Source organism: Triticum dicoccoides, chromosome 6B, assembly GCF_002162155.2.
Source record: "Triticum dicoccoides isolate Atlit2015 ecotype Zavitan chromosome 6B, WEW_v2.0, whole genome shotgun sequence".
Taxonomy (NCBI): Eukaryota; Viridiplantae; Streptophyta; class Magnoliopsida; order Poales; family Poaceae; genus Triticum; species Triticum dicoccoides.
In genome coordinates, this window is record NC_041391.1 from 632,584,877 (window position 1) to 632,601,661 (window position 16,785).

Sequence of the window (16,785 nt, forward strand, 5' to 3'; positions counted from 1 at the left end):
CTAGAAGCTAGATTCTGTCACCAGCATCCATCAGCGGCTGGAAAATGGTGTAGCGCTACGACGGCGGCGACCACGAGCTGAACGTTTTTCGTGCGCGTGTGTGGTAAGGGGAAGGTGGCAGCAATAAGCTAGTCCGCATCTATCTAGGCCATCGATGCGTGGACGATCTGATGCTGGGCGGGCGTCGCCTACCCACCTTTTAATATGGCGCGCTGCGGGAGCAGACACCAACGGTCGTTCGCTTCGAGTGAGTGGATGATAGAGCATCCGGCAATGGGCCGGCCCATCAGGCTCTGTTCGTGCGAAACGATAGCAATTTGTGGCAAAGAGCACCACATAGGGGCTCCCGTTAAATAGAACCCCCCGTACCCGGCCGGCTACCACAAAAGTTCCCGGTGCCCCTCACCCGAAGCCCCCTCCACCCCCAAAATTTCCCCTTCCTTCGTTGGCGCGATTCCTTCCCGCTTGGCGAAATGCTACAATGGCGCACCTGCCTCCTCCTCCTCCTCGCACTTCTTGGTTTCATGAGTTCCCACCCTCTCCTCATCCTGTTCCCTCCTACGGACCTCCTCTTCCCCGAGGTTTTCCTGATGCTCGTCCTCGCCGCAGCAGGCGACATGCTGCTGGCGCTGCCTCGCCGATAGGCGGCGGAAGCGGCGGCGCGCGCGACACACTCCAGCGCGCGCCTCCGCTACAGGCCCTGGACGCCCACCAGCGGGTCCAGGGCAACGGGCTCGATGTTCTGCTGATGATGGCCACCGCCTCCTCCTGCGGCGGCATCAACACGCGCCGCACCGACAATCTCCTCCCGCTCCTGCTCCCCTGCGTGCGCGAGCAAACCTCCGCCCCCCGAGTCTCTTCGGCTTCCTCCCGCGCCTGCTCCGACAGCGCAGCCGCGGACGCGGAGGAGAACGAGCCCGAGGCGTCCGCGGGGAGGAGCGCGCAGGTGCTGCTCGCCGCGGCAGCAAGTGGCGGGCGCGGCGGCCCCTACGGCCGCCGCCCGTCGTCCTCCTGCGCCCCCTGGAACGCCGGCCCCCTCATCGCGCACCGCCCGGCGACCCCGTCGCCCGTATGCTGCCCCGTCGTCGCGTCACCGGAGGTCTGTTTCCGTGTTCTTGGTGCTCTTTCGCGTTATTCGTGACAGGTTCTTGGTTGAGAAGTAGGTAATCGAAGGTCCTAGGTTCTTAATTTTCCGTGCAGTTGTTGAACTCTGCCATGATACATCGAATTTGGCGTGTTATTCCTGACAGGTTCTCGGTTGAGAAGTAGATATTCGAAGGTCCTAGGTTCTTGATTTTCTGGAGCAGATGTGTTCGGTTTCTTGTATTGCTCCCAGGAACGAAGGCTTCGCTGTGTTAAATTTCTGCTCGTTGAATCCCTAATTGTTATTAACTACCGAGCAGTAAAGGCTTGCTGCTAAATTTCTGCTTGTTGAATCTTGAGTTGGACAAAAAAACTGGTGTAATCTCGTCTGAATCATATCATTGTTGCATTTATTTGATCAACTAACTAGATTAGGATGATTTGGTGTCTGGTTCCATCCAATTATTACATGTTAGCTCTCCTAGATACTGATGTAAACTCTGCTAGATACTGATGTAAACTCTGCTAGATACTGAGATACATCGACATTGTTGTGTTAAGTCTGGACCAGACGTAGTTTCTTGGATGGAGCTGTTCGGTTTCTTTTATTGCTCCCAGGAACGAAGTCCTCCATTTCTGAACATTCTATTAAAGTTTAACTGGATTCTTGGTTGATATTTGTTCCAGGAATCGATTGGAAATTCTTAATTGTTGTTAACTAGCGAGAAGAAAAGGCTTCTTGCTAAATTTCTTCTTGCTGAATCTTGATTGAACAGAAAACTGAAGTAATCTCATCTAAATCATACATTTATTTGATCAACCAACCAGATTAGGATGATTTGGTGTCTGGTTCCATCCAATTATTACTTGTTGCTTCCAGCTTTCTGTCCTCCTAGCTATGTTTTATGTTCATTTAATCTTTCATAAGTAATTGGGTGGTGCTAATAAGCCAAACTACCTCAGGAACAAGAGCAAGGGAGCTTACCAACGAGACCCGCTGATGCTGTCAATGAATGGAGGTTGCCTAAAGTAAGTGAAGAGGAAGATGAGGCAGTGAATCAGAAGGACTGTCAGGATAATACTATGTCATGTAGTGTGTCCTCAGGTATGGGCTTAAATCTCTTGAGACCTGACAGTTTTTCATCCGAACATGGATTTGAAACAATTCTGTATTGTTTCAGCTCGTGATTGGAACTTCGGGTCTGATAGTGTCTATGAGGGAAGCAATCATGATGGTCGTGCTTTTGACCATTCAGAGGTTGAGGATTGTGCAGCTGCAGTGCAAAGGACGGAGAGACGGGTCCTGGGTCCTGTGATTAAACAGAAGGAAAGTATTGTCCTAGACAAGTTGCCTGCCTGGAAGGATTCACAGATTCTAAAGCTCATATACAAGTAATCCCTCTTATCTCATCTTTTATCGTTACCTCTTAACATGCATTTGTTAGCAGTTAACTAGGCAGTTGCTCAGAATCAAGAATTGTTCATCTAAGATACTAGTTCTTTGTAACTTATCTGGGCAGAGCACTTATGATATTACTTCAATCAACTAGGCTGAATCAGAAAGATCGATGGCAGAAAAACAAGATTGCACGGCCAGGGATCAGGGATGAGCTTACAGAAACTGAGGTATGCTTCAGTTCACTGCATTTGAATATTTGCATTTGATAGCATTGCACCTGCAGTTGATCTTGAACTCTGCTATGATACATCGAATTTGGCGTGTTATTTCTGACAGGTTCTCGGTTGAGAAGTAGATAATCGAAGGTCCTAGGTTCTTGATTTTCCCTGCCGTTGATGTAAACTCTGCTAGCTACATCGAGATTGTTGTGTTAAGTCTAGGAGCAGACGTAGTTTCTTGGATGGAACTGTTCGGTTTCTTTTATTGCTCCCAGGAATGAAGTCCTCAATTTCTGAACATTGTATTAAAGTTTAACTGGATTCTTGATTGATAATTGTTCCAGGAATCGATTGGAAATTCTTAACTGCTGTTAACTACCGAGCAGAAAAGGCTTCTTGCTAAATTTCTGCTTGCTGAATCTTGATTGAACAAAAAACTGAAGTAATCTTGTCTCAATCATATACCATCGTTGCATTTATTTGATCAACCAACCAGATTAGGATCCTTCCAGTTTTTACATGTTGCTTCCTGTTTTGTATCCACCTAGTTATGCTTTCTGCTCATTTGATATTTCATAAGTAAATGAGAGGTGCTAATAAGCCAAACTACCTCAGGAACAAGATCAAGGGAGGTTACCAACGAGAGAGGACTTGGTCAAGTGTTTCTCTATGCCACGAAACATCCGACTACAGACTCCCAGGCACCCTTCTCTGCTGGATATGAGAGGTTCTGCCTTTTGTCTGCCTACCCCTTTTCATAAATCAGCCTGACATTTTTCTTGCATGTCATGTTTAATTGATTTACTTGACTTGAATTATGCAGTTGACAAATCCAATCGAGGGCCTCCAAAATTCGTCCACAAGGCCACACCAGCTAGATTGATGCGCCGAGCTCGCTCCTCACATAATTACCATGGGAAGTGCATGGGAGCAATTGATGCTGTCAATGAATGGAGATTGCCTAAAGTAAATGAAGAGGAAGATGAGGCAGTGGATCAGAAGGACTGGCAGGATGATACCGTGTCATGTCGTGCATCCTCAGGTATTGGCTTAAATCTCTTGAGACCTGTCAGTTTTTCAGCAGAACATGAATTTGAGTCAACTCTGTATTGTTTCAGCTCGTGATTGGAACTTCGAGTCTAATAGTGCTAATGAGGGAAGCAATCATGATGATGGTCATGCTTTTGACCATTCAGATGTCGAGGATTGTGCAGCTGCAGTGCAAAGGATGGAAAGACGGCTTCCTGGGATAAACTGGCAAAAACTGAGGTATACTTCAGTTCACTGTATTGAATATTTGCATTTGATAGCATGGCACCTGCAGTTTCACATTTTTGTTGTGTCTGAACTAAATGCAGAACAAGTTGGAGAAGCAGAGAAGTGAAACCGTAGTGAAGATGCAAAAGGCGATAGAAGATGCAGAGAGGAAAGATGATATGAAGAGTCAAGAAGAGGCAGCCAGCAAGAGTAAGATAGCTGGTTTCGAGAGAGCCCTTCAGGTGATGTCTAGGGCAGGAAGGCAAGTCGTTTGTCAAATACTCCCTCCGTAAACTAATATAAGAGCGCTTAGATCACTAAAATAGTGATCTAAATGCTCTTATATTAGTTTACAGAGGGAATACTAATGAAGGGACCGTATACTGTATAGAATGGCGGTTGCCATATAGTACTAACCAAAGGATGATAGAAGTTTCAGGTCGTGGAACGCTTGGTCAGCATTTTAACGCACACTGTGGTAGTTATCCCCATTGGAGAACTTGTAATACTACTCCCCATTGGAGAATTTGTAATACTACTCCCCATTGGAGTAGCAAGTAACCTGATGTTGTTGGTATAGCTACCGAAAAGGACAGACAACATTTTGTTTTCCTCCTCATTGGCAGCATTCTTTTTTTTTTCTTCGCAAAAAAAAAAAAGAGGGCAGAGGAGGCTAGCAAGGCTTCCAGATTCGCAGAGCACAATCGAGACGGCTGTTTCTTTCGCTTGCTTTCCCGTCTAGTAGATGTTTCCGAGAGCGGCGAAGAACGAGCCGGCTGATGGAGCACCTCAAGGCAGCGGCGCGCCGGGGCGTTGGCCTTTATCTACGCTGGGAGGAACCTGTCTTGACGCTTATTTTCTATGTGGTGATTGAGTTGTTGCGCTTCCTCGTAAGCAGAATCGTCCAAGATCATGACCTCTCCATCTACTGCGTATTGGCCTATAATTACCTCGCCAGCTTACAATCTAGGTACGTCCGGAGTTTACGTGTTCCCCGTATGAACTGAAGAAGGGGCGTGCCTAGTTTTTGCTCCGGCCTTTTCATCATGTGGAAAAGGGTGATGTACGTACTTAGTTTTCGGTTAGACTCTTTTCATGACGACGACGATGTAATTGTCTTTGTACTTTTATTTTAAGATAAATAATAATACTTAATAATTAAGTATTCTTCTTTACATGAAGCATTAATTCACTCATGACCGTTTTTTCTGGGCTCGACTAGGAACCTACGTTATCGCTGATATGTGCTCCGCGCGCACAGACCATCACCACATTCTTGCTGCATCACTATCCAAAATAAGTTGAATTAGAGCATCTTCAGACACGCACCTCTACTTCGACCCCTCAAACGTCCGTGGACGCGCTCGGTCAGTGACCGGTGTGTCCGTTTTGAGCCCTTATTTATCCATCCGCGCAGCCACAATCCTTATTTTCTTCCTCATATGTCCGGTCACTTGCACGTGATTGGTGGAGATAAAGAGAGAAAGAAAAAAATGAATAAAGAAAAAAAAAGGTGGTCCGGGTGGGGCCACATCCTATGTGGCGGATTGACTGGGCGCACCCAGGCATGTCCGCGAGCCCTCATATCCTCCCCATATTTGAGATGGATATGAGGGTTCGCGGACAGCCCGAACATTTAGGAAAGATATGAGGGGTCCGGTTGGGTCACGTTTTTCCTTCTCTCTCCTGTCCGGTCACTGACCGGACGCATCTGCGGGCATATGAGAGATGATTTGAGGCGCCCAGCTGTAGATGCTCTTATGAAATATCCTGCGGGCGGCAAAGTCTCCGGCCTCCATCGAAATATTTCGCGATCCAGATTGTAGCACGTGAAATTACCCTTCTAGCCCGGTGTGCGAAGAACAACACGATGCACATTACATAAAAGAGCAGGGCCGCTTTGGTAACTTCTGGATCTCCCCATCCCACGACACCTTATAATCCCCATTTTTTTCCTTCCTGCAAAAATGACTTGTCCACAACACCAGAGAACCTCACATCACATCGTCCGTAGTTCATCAGCGCTTCTACCCCCCTCTCGAAACACTAGGCTGCTCATCCACCACTGTACCAGAGCCTATTCAGTGCCGACATCGTCCACCACGTTAGATCTGCTTCGCCGACCGCTTCTACCCCTCCTTTGAAACCCTAGACTAATCATCCACCACTCTACAACATCTCATTCAGTCCCAGTCTTGTCCACCACGCTGGATCTACTTCGTTAAGGCTCTTGTACACCGCAACGCATCTACACAGGCACCTTCCTACACCGCACCGGAGTCGCTTCGTCGACACTATCGTCTACCCCATCGGAGCCGCTTCAATGACGTACTCGTCCACGGCCGCAGATCTACTTCATCAACATCATCTTCCACCATACTAGAGCCCTTCACCGACGTCCTCATCCACGGTCGCAGGTCTGCTTCGTCGACACCATTGTCCACCCTACCGGAGTCGTTTCACCGGCGCCCTCGTCCATGACCTGGGATCTGCTTCATCGACACCATCATCGTCCATCCTACCGGAGACACTTCACTGACACCCTCGTCCATGACCCCATATCTCCTTCCCGGACCCCAACATCCACCGCAGCGGTTGCGCCCTCGACGACCCTAACCTGATTACCATTGTCTCCCATGATGCCCAGACACCACCTCGACCTAAGTACTTTACACCTTTAAACACATCCATCATCACCTTCTTGCTATACCTTTAATATACTAAACCGGTCGCTATTACATCTTATGGAGCTGGCAATTGCAACAAGGACAATATTTCTTCCAGAGCTATCACTTTGACCAACAAAAATACTGGACCGAAGCATAGCTTTTTTTAGAAAAGGAGGATGTACCCCCAGCCTCTGCATCTGGACTATGCATGCAACCATATTATTAATTATTCACAAAGACTACACAAGGTGATACATCAATAAGCCTGAAGCCACCATCTTGGCAACACTGTTGCTACTCCTATCCCCTTGATGAAGGTGTGCCGAATGTCCGGGCCTAATACCAAACAGACATCACACTAAAGCCGAATGTTTGGCATGAAATATTTGAATGATGAGCATGATTGCAATGTTGTTAGTATGCATTCTTTGAATATCCATGACGCTAATGATATGCAAAGACATAAGCTTGGGGATGCTATATTTGATGAAGATGGTATTTTTAGTCCCCCTACTTTTGATGAGAATATTTACTATGATGATTGCATGCCTCCTATTTATGATGATTATATTGATGAAAGTGGGTTTGGAGGAGCGTCAAATTTATGTAATGATGATCACACTATTTTGGAGGGTGTTGAATCTTATTCTCATAATTATGAAAGTGGATTTTGAGAGGTCATGACTTTATTTAGTGACGAATCCACTATTTCGGAAGAGGTTTCAATTGATTATGACAACAATGTTGCTATCTATGATGACTATGGTGATGACATGTATGCTATATTGAATAATGATAAACATGAAACTTGTCATCATGATTTTAATTTTCAATCACAAGATAGTTATTTTGGAGAGTAATAGATTTTTTATGCATATGGATCATGAAAAGAATGCTTTATGTGATAGTTATATTGTTGACTTCATTCATGATGCTACTGAAAAGTACTATAAGAAAGGAACATATGCTTTTACATATCTCAGTAATATCAACTTTCCTCTATATGTGTTGAAAACCTTGAAGTTTTGCTTGTTTTGCCTTCCTATGCTAGTTGATTCTTGCTTCCATAAATTACTTGTTCACAAAATACCTATGCATAGGAAGTGGGTTAGACTTAAATGTGCTAGTCATATGCTTCATGATGCTCTTGTTATGTTTCAATTCTTATCTTTTATGTGAGCATCATTGAAATCATCATGCCTAGCTAAAAAGGCATTAAAGAAAAGAGCTTGTTGGGAGACAAACCAACAATTTTACCTACTGTTTTTGTGTGTTCACATGATTAAGCTACTATAGTAATCATATTTTATAGTTTTTGTTTCAATAAAGTGCCATGTAAAGCCTTTGGGATAGTGTGGATGATAGTTGACTTGATTCTGTGCAAAAACATAAACTTTTGCTTCCAGTAATAGAATTGTTTAAATTCACTAAATCGTGACAAATTCTGAATTTTTTACAGATGATTTATATACAAATTTTCTATGTTTTCCTGTTTTTTCATATTTTGGGAGTAACATAAGTATGGTCATTGTTCAGATCATTACAGACTGTTTTGTTTTTGATAGATTATGTTTTCAATGCGTACTTTGCTTGTTTCCTAGTTTCTATGGCTTATATTGCTCAATATAAATTTTGGAAATGAGAAGGTATAGTATGCATTGTGTGGGAATAATTATGAATCTTGTCTTTGACAGTACCAAAGTGAATGGTTTGTTCTTTATCATACTAACCTATCTCACGAAGTTCCGTTAAGTTTTGTGTGTTTGAAGTTTTCAAGTATTGGGTGAGATATATCGATATGAGGAGAATAAGGAGTGACAAGACCCTAAGCTTGGGGATGCCCAAGGCAGCCCCAAGGTTATATTCAAGGAAGATCCAAGCAACTAAGCTTAGAGATGCCCCGAAAGGCATCCCCTCTTTCGTCTCCAACGTTATCGGTAACCTCACTTTGAGCTATATTTTCATTCGTCGCATGATATTTGTTTTGCTTGGAGCGTCATTTTATTTTATTAGGATTTGCTTTATGTTATTTATAATTATGTTTTGTATCTTTTACTTCAATAAAAATGTCAAGGATAACCTTTACTATGCTTATTTTGCAAGTCTATATGTTGCTGTTTTGAAAACAGAAAGTTTTCTATCATTTTCTGAATTGTTAAAAAATGTCAGAATGTGATAAAATATTGAAATTTTTACACAATAAGCTAAAACAAATTTTCTATGGTGTGGTAAGTTTTCAGAATTTTTGGAGTTATAGAAGTATGAATCTTCTTGCATCCTCTACAAACTGTCGTGTTTAGATAGATTGTTGTTATGTTTGCATTGTTTGCATATGTTTGCTTATTTAATGATTCTATTTGAGGATAGGAGTATTAAATATGCAGAGGCATTTAGTATGCAATGTTAAATTATAATTTTAGTGATTTGCTATAGTAGAGAATGCTAAGGTATTGCATTGATTTATACTAACTTATCTCACGAGTTCTTATTGATTTTTGTGTGGATGAAGTTTTAAGATTTAGGGGAATTGTGATATAAAAGGAATTAGGGAGACACAAAAGCTCAAGCTTGGGGATTCCCAAGGCATGCCAAGATAATATTCCAAGAATTCTAAAGCATCTAAGCTTGGGATGCCCCGGTAGGCATCCCACCTTCAATGATTATCGGTTAGTATCGGTTGAGCCTAAGTTTTTTGCTTCTTCATATGACGTGTGCTATTCCTAGAATGTCGTTTTATTTTGTTTTGCTTGATTTTTTTAATAAAATACTTAGATCTGAAAGTTTTTTAAAATAAGAGAGAGTCCTCAAATGACTACCCCTTTACTTACTACTCGCTTGATCTTCACTTATATCTTTTTGGAGTACTTTGCCATTTACTCTTGTGCTTCACTTATATCCTATGAGTAAATTGTTGAATGAATTGAATATCATAAAGTTGAAATTATATGTGCTTCATATGCTTGTATCATACCTAGTAGTAGCTTCACATCGAGTTTAGAAAGTGAAATCATTTGAAGCTTGACAATCACAATATTGGTCATACCATGAATAATTAGTATAAGGAAGAGAACTTTCACTTGCAAATATATTATCTTGGAAATCTTCTATGATTGTGAATACCCATTAATTATTTTCAAACTTGAGAAAATTAGTTCAGGCTTGATAAGGAAGACAACGTAATGAGTTATGGTTGTGTATATTTGCAAAGAAGTTATATTGTTATGGATCCTCCAACATGTGGTGTTTGCTTAGGAACTTTTGCTAGCAAAACATCTGTACTAAGTAGAGATACGTACTACTTGTGCATCCAAAACCCCTTAAACCCAGTTTCTTTCCATGAGTGTCCACCATACCTGCCTATGGATTGAATAATGTCCTTCAAGTAAGTTATCATCGGTGCATAAAGCAATAAAAATTGCTCCTAAATATGTTTGATCTTTTATTGTAAGGAAAAATAAGCGTTGTACAAACTTGTGATGGAAAAGTAATAAAAGCGACAGACTGCATAATAAAGGTTGCTATCATAAGGGGCAATATAACGTGATGTTCCTTTGCATTAAAAGCTTGGGAATCCAAAATTTTAAAGCGCATGACAACCTCTGCTTCCCTCTACAACGGGCCTATCTTTTACTTTTCAGTATTTACTTTTATGCAAGAGTCAACAGTATGCATTCTCATTTCAACCTCAATTATTCTCTAGTTGGCAAGCATCATGTGGTGGGGAAAGATCTAGTCACATATGGCCAGTCAAATATATTTGATCATGATTTATTATTATTGATAATTATCTCTATGATAAATGAGTTGGGAGGCGAAACATTATGCCCCTTTCTCTGTGTTCGATGGATCCATTTGTTCTAAAAAATATGTTTTGAGTACTAGCAATCATAGAAGACTATATGATGATTGAGTATGTGGAGATCTTACTTAGACTTTGTTGAGAATACATTAAATTGCAATTATTTGGTGACTAAGAACATATGTTATGTTGTTAAGTTTCAAGAGAATTCATTGTTTGAACCATAACATGTGAATTGGTTGCTACTCCAACATGATAGTTTTTATGAGAAAGAGTTGCTGTGATGCTAGGAAAAGTGATTGAAATTATCATTGATCAAACTTACACACTATGCTAGCATTCACACTTCATAAATTATTTCTTTTATCATTTACCTACTCGAGGACAAGCAGGAATTAAGCTTGGGGATGCCGACACGTCTCCAACGTATCTATAATTTATGAAGTATTCATGCCATGTTTATAATTTATGGAAGTTCTCGGAATTGGATGAAACTTTTTGACGATTTTTTGGAAGAAAAGAGAAATAATAGAGCAAAGAACCACCAGAGGGCAACCCCTGCTGCCCACAAGACACCAGGGCGCGCCAGGCACGCCCTGATGGGTCGTGGCCCCCTGAGGCCCATCTTAGCGTGAGACCGACGCCAAAAAATCCTATAAATACAGAAACACCCAAAAATAACTCTAGATCAGAAGTTCCGCCACTTCAAGCCTCTATAGCCACGACAAACCAATCTAGACCCTGTTCCGCCACCCTGCCGAAGGGGGAAATCATCACCGGTGGCCTTCTTCATCATCCCACCGTCCACCATGATGAGGAGGGAGTAGTCCACCCTCGGGGCTGAGGGTTTGTACCAGTATCTATGTGTTTAATCTCTCCTCTCTCTCTCTCTCTCGTGTTCTTGATTTGGCACGATCTTGATGTATGACGAGCTTTGTTAATTGATACGTCTCCAACGTATCTATAATTTTTGATTGTTCCATGCTATTATATTACCTATTTTGGATGTTTTATAAGCATTAATATGCTATTTTATATTATTTTCAGGACTAACTTATTAACCTAGAGCCTAGTGTCAATTTCTATTTTTTCCTTGTTTTTGAGTTTTATAGAAAAGGAATATCAAATGGAGTCCAAACAGAATGAAACTTTCGCGATGATTTTTCTTGGACCAGAAGACACCCAGAAGAATTGGGGAGGGGGTCAGAAGACTCACGAGGAGCCCACAAGCCCTTAGGGCGCGCCCTCGGAGGAGGGGGGGCCTGGCTTGTGGACCCCTCAGGAGTCCCCGAACCCTAATATTTGCACTATAAATTCCCGAATATTCCCCCAACATCAGAAGTGTCCACCAAAATACTTTTCCGTCGCTGCAAGCCTCTGTTCCCGTGAGATCCCATCTTGGGGCCTTTTTCGGCACCCTGCCGGAGGACGATTCGATCACAGAGGGCCTCTACATCAACCTTGCTGCCCTTCTAATGAAACGTGAGTAGTTTACCACAGACCTACGGGTCCATAGCTAGTAGCTAGATGGCTTCTTCTCTCTCTTTGATCTTCAATACAATGTTCTCCTCGATGTTCTTGGAGTTCTATCCGATGTAATGTTTTTTGTGGTGTGTTTGTCAAGATCCGATGAATTGTGGATTTATGATTAGTTTATCTGTGAATATAATTTCAATCTTCTCTGAACTCTCTTTGTATGTTCGAACTATCGGTTTGGTTTGGCTAACTAGATTGGTTTTTCTTGCAATGGGAGAGGTGCTTAGTTTTGGGTTCAATCTTGCGCTGTCCTCACCCAGTGATAGAAAGGGTTGCGAGGCACGTACTGTATTGTTGCCATCAAGGATAAAAAATGGGGTTTATATCATACTGCTTGAGTTTATCCCTCTACATTGAAGGAAATATGCCCTAGAGGCAATAATAAAGTTATTATTTATTTCCTTATTTCATGATAAATGTTTATTATTCATGCTAGAATTGTATTAACCAGAAACTTAGTACATGTGTGAATACATAGACAAACAAAGTGTCACTAGTATGCCTCTACTTGACTAGCTCGTTGAATCAAAGATGGTTAAGTTTCCTAGCCATAGACATGAGTTTTCATTTGATTAATGGGATCACATCATTAGAGAATGATGTGATTGACTTGACCCATTCCGTTAGCTTAGCACTTGATCGTTTAGTATGTTGCTATTGCTTTCGTCATGACTTATACATGTTCCTATGACTATGAGATTATGCAACTCCCTTTTATCGGAGGAACACTTTGTGTGCTACCAAACGTCACAACGTAACTGGGTGATTATAAAGTAGCTTTACAGGTGTCTCTGAAGGTACATGTTGAGTTGGCATATTTTGAGATTATGATTTGTCACTCCGATTGTCGGAGAGGTATCTCTGGGCCCTCTCGGCAATGCACATCACTATAAGCCTTGCAAGCAATGTAGCTAATGAGTTAGTTTTGGGATGATGCGTTACGTAACGAGTAAAGAGACTTGCTTGTAACGAGATTGAACTAGGTATTGAGATACCGATGATCGAATCTCGGGCAAGTAACATACCGATGACAAAGGGAACAACGTATGTTGTTATGCGGTTTGACCGATAAAGATCTTCGTAGAATATGTAGGAGCCAATATGAGCATCCAGGTTTCTCTATTGGTTATTGACCGGAGACGTGTCTCGGTCATGTCTACATAGTTCTCAAACCCGTAGGGTCCGCACGCTTAAAGTTTGGTGACGATCGGTATTATGAGTTTTTGTGTTCTGATGTACCGAAGGTAGTTCGGAGTCCCGAATATGATCACGGACATGACGAGGAGTATCGAAATGGTCCAGACGTAAAGGTCGATATATTGGATGACTATGTTCGAACACCAGAATGGTTTCGGATGGTTTTGGGCATATACCGGAGTACCGGGGGGTTACCGGAACCCCCCGGGGGGTTTAGTGGGCCTAATGGGCCCTAGTGGAGAAGAGGAGGGGCGGCCAGGGCAGGCCGCGCGCCCCCTCCCCCTCTAGTCTGAATAGGACAAGGAGGGGGGGGGGGCGCCCCCCTTTCCTTCCTCTCCTCTCTCCCTTCCTTCCCCCTTCCTACTCCAACTAGGAAAAGAGGGAGTCCTACTCCCGGTGGGAGTAGGACTCCTCCCTGGCGCGCCTCCTCCTGGCCGGCCGCCCCCTCCCCCTTGATCCTTTATATATGGGGGCAGGGGGGCACCTTTAGACACAACAATTGATCTCTTGATCTCTTAGCCGTGTACGGTGCCCCACTCCACCATATTCCACCTCGGGAATATCATAGCGGTGCTTAGGCGAAGCCCTGCATCGGTAGCATCATCAACACCGTCATCACGCAGTCGTGCTGACGGAACTCTCCCGTAAAGTTCTGCTGGATCGGAGTTCGTGGGACATCATCGAGCTGAACGTGTGCTAAACTCGGAGGTGCCGTACGTTCGGTACTTGATCGGTCGGATCATGAAGACGTACGACTACATCAACCACATTGTGCTAATGCTTCCGCTTTCGGTCTACGAGGGTACGTGAACAACACTCTCCCCTCTCGTTGCTATGCATCACCATGATCTTGCGTGTGCGTGGGATTTTTTTTTAAATTACTACGTTCCCAACAGTGGCATCCGAGCCTGGTTTTATGCGTAGATGTTATATGCACGAGTAGAACACAAGTGAGTTGTGGGCGATACAAGTCATACTGCTTACCAACATGTCATACTTTGGTTCGGCGGTATTGTTGGATGAAGCGGCCCGGACCGACATTATGCATACGCTTACGCGAGACTAGTTCTACCGAAAGCACATAGGTGGCTTGCGGGTGTCAGTTTCTCCAACTTTAGTTGAACCGAGTGTGGCTACGCCTGGTCCTTGAGAAGGTTAAAACAACACTAACTTGACGAACTATCGTTGTGGTTTTGATGCAGGTAAGAACGGTTCTTGCTCAGCCCGTAGCAGCCACGTAAAACTTGCAACAACAAAGTAGAGGATGTCTAACTTGTTTTTGTAGGGCATGTTGTGATGTGATATGGTCAAGACATGATGCTAAATTTTATTGTATGAGATGATCATGTTTTGTAACAAAGTTATCGGCAACTGGTAGGATCCATATGGTTGTCGCTTTATGATGTCTACTACACAACCTTCTTCTTGTAGACGTTGTTGGGCCTGCAAGTGCACAGGTTTGTAGGACAGTAGCAAATTTCCCTCAAGTGGATGACCTAAGGTTTATCAATCCGTGGGAGGCGTAGGATGAAGATGGTCTCTCTCAAACAACCCTGCAACCAAACAACAAAGAGTCTCTTGTGTCCCCAACACACCCAACACAATGGTAAATTGTATAGGTGCACTAGTTCGGCGAAGAGATGGTGATATAAGTGCAAAATAGATAGTAGATAAAGGTTTTTGTAATCTGAAATAATAAAAGCAGCAAGGTAACTAAAGGTAAAAGTGAGCGTAAATGGTATTGCAATGATAGGAAACAAGGCCTAGGGTTCATACTTTCACTAGTGCAAGTTCTCTCAACAATAATAACATAGATAGATCATATAACAATCCCTCAACATGCAACAAAGAGTCACTCCAAAGCCACTAGTAGCGGAGAACAAACGTAGAGATTATGGTAGGGTACGAAACCACCTCAAAGTTATTCTTTTGGATTAATCTATAGAAGAGTTCATACTAGAATAACACCTTAAGACACAAATCAACCAAAACCCTAATGTCACCTAGATACTCCATTGTCACCTCAAGTATCCGTGCGCATGATTATACGATATGCATCACACAATCTCAAATTCATCCAACCAACACAAAGTACTTCAAAGAGTGCCCCCAAAGTTTCTACCGGAGAGGCAAGAACGTGTGCCAACCCCTATGCATAGGTTCATGGGCGGAACCCGCAAGTTGGTCACCAAAACATACATCAAGTGGTACATGATATCCCATTGTCACCATATATAAACACGGCAAGACATACATCAAGTGTTCTCAAATCAAAGACTCAATCCAATAAGATAACTTCAAGAGGGAAACTCAATTCATCACAAGAGAGTAGAGGGGGAGAAACTTCATAAGATCCAACTATAATAGCAAAGCTCGCGATACATCAAGATCGTGCCATAGAGAGAACACGAGAGAGAGAGAGAGAGATCAAACACATAGCTACTGGTACATACCCTCAGCTCTGAGGGTGAACTACTCCCTCCTCGTCATGGAGAGCGCCAGGATGATGAAGATGGCCACCGGTGATGGGTTCCCCCTCCGGCAGGGTGCCAGAACGGACTCCCGAGAGGTTTTTGGTGGCTACAGAGGCTTGCGGCGGCGAAAATCCCGATCTATCTTGATTTCTGATGGTTTTAGGGTACGTTGGCTTATATAGGCGAAAGAAGTCAGTCGAGAGGTGCTCGAGGGGCCCACGAGACAGGGGGCCACCACCCTGTAACGGGGGGCGTGGCCTCCTATCTCGTGGCATCCTCGAGGAACTTCTGACGTGGACTCCAAGTCTCCAGGATCATATTATTCCAAAAAATCACGCTGCCGAAGGTTTCATTCTGTTTGGACTCCATTTGATATTCCTTTTCTTCGAAATACTGAAACAGGCAATAAAACAACAATATGGGTTGGGCCTCCGGTTAATGGGTTAGTCCCAAAAATGATATAAATGTGTAAAATAAAGCCCATAAACATCCAAAAAGGGTAATATAATAGCATGGAACAATAAAAAATTATCGATACGTTGGAGACGTATCAAGCATCCCCAAGCTTAATTCCTGCTCGTCCTCGAGTAGGTAAATGATAAAAAAGAAATTTTTGATGTGGAATGCTACCTAGCATAATTCATAATGTATTTTTCTTTATTGTGGCATGAATGTTCAGATCCAAATGAATACAAAATAAAAGTTCATATTGACATAAGAAATAGTAATACTTCAAGCATACTAATCAAAGCAATCATGTCTTCTCAAAATAACATGGCTAAAGAAAGTTATCCCTACAAAATCATATAGTCTGGCTGTTGCTCTATCTTCATCACACAAAGTATTTAATCATGCACAACCCCGATGACAAGCCAATCAATTGTTTCATACTTTAGTAATTTCAAACTTTTCCAACTTTCACGCAATACATGAGCGTGAGCCATGGACATAGCACTATATGTGGAATAGAATGGTGGTTGTGGAGAAGACAAAAAGGAGAAGACAGTCTCACATCAACTAGGCGTATCAACGGGCTATGGAGATGCCCATTAATAGATATCAATGTGAGTGAGTAGGGATTGCCATGCAACGGATGCACTAGAGCTATAAATATATGAAAGCTCAACAAAAGAAACTAAGTGGGGTGCATCCA

General features: G+C 42.9%; 1 protein-coding gene across 1 annotated transcript; it reads left to right on the forward strand.

Annotated features, from left to right (window-relative positions):
- Nucleotides 1–415: 415 nt before the first annotated feature.
- Nucleotides 416–4,547, forward strand: LOC119324691. Its single transcript, XM_037598459.1, has 8 exons — nt 416–1,099; nt 2,047–2,188; nt 2,265–2,475; nt 2,604–2,709; nt 3,316–3,427; nt 3,524–3,742; nt 3,819–3,969; nt 4,059–4,547. Exons 1-8 carry the CDS (start codon nt 482–484, stop codon nt 4,090–4,092), a joined length of 1,593 nt encoding a protein of 530 aa, XP_037454356.1. The 5' UTR covers nt 416–481; the 3' UTR covers nt 4,093–4,547.
- Nucleotides 4,548–16,785: the final 12,238 nt, after the last annotated feature.

Coding starts and splice junctions, on each gene's coding strand:
- LOC119324691 (XM_037598459.1), top strand. CDS start 482: ATGGCGCACCTGCCTCCTCCTCCTCCTCGCACTTCTTGGTTTCATGAG. Junction 3,428..3,523: donor TTCTCTGCTGGATATGAGAG/GTTCTGCCTTTT, acceptor TGAATTATGCAG/TTGACAAATCCAATCGAGGG. Junction 3,743..3,818: donor GTCATGTCGTGCATCCTCAG/GTATTGGCTTAA, acceptor GTATTGTTTCAG/CTCGTGATTGGAACTTCGAG.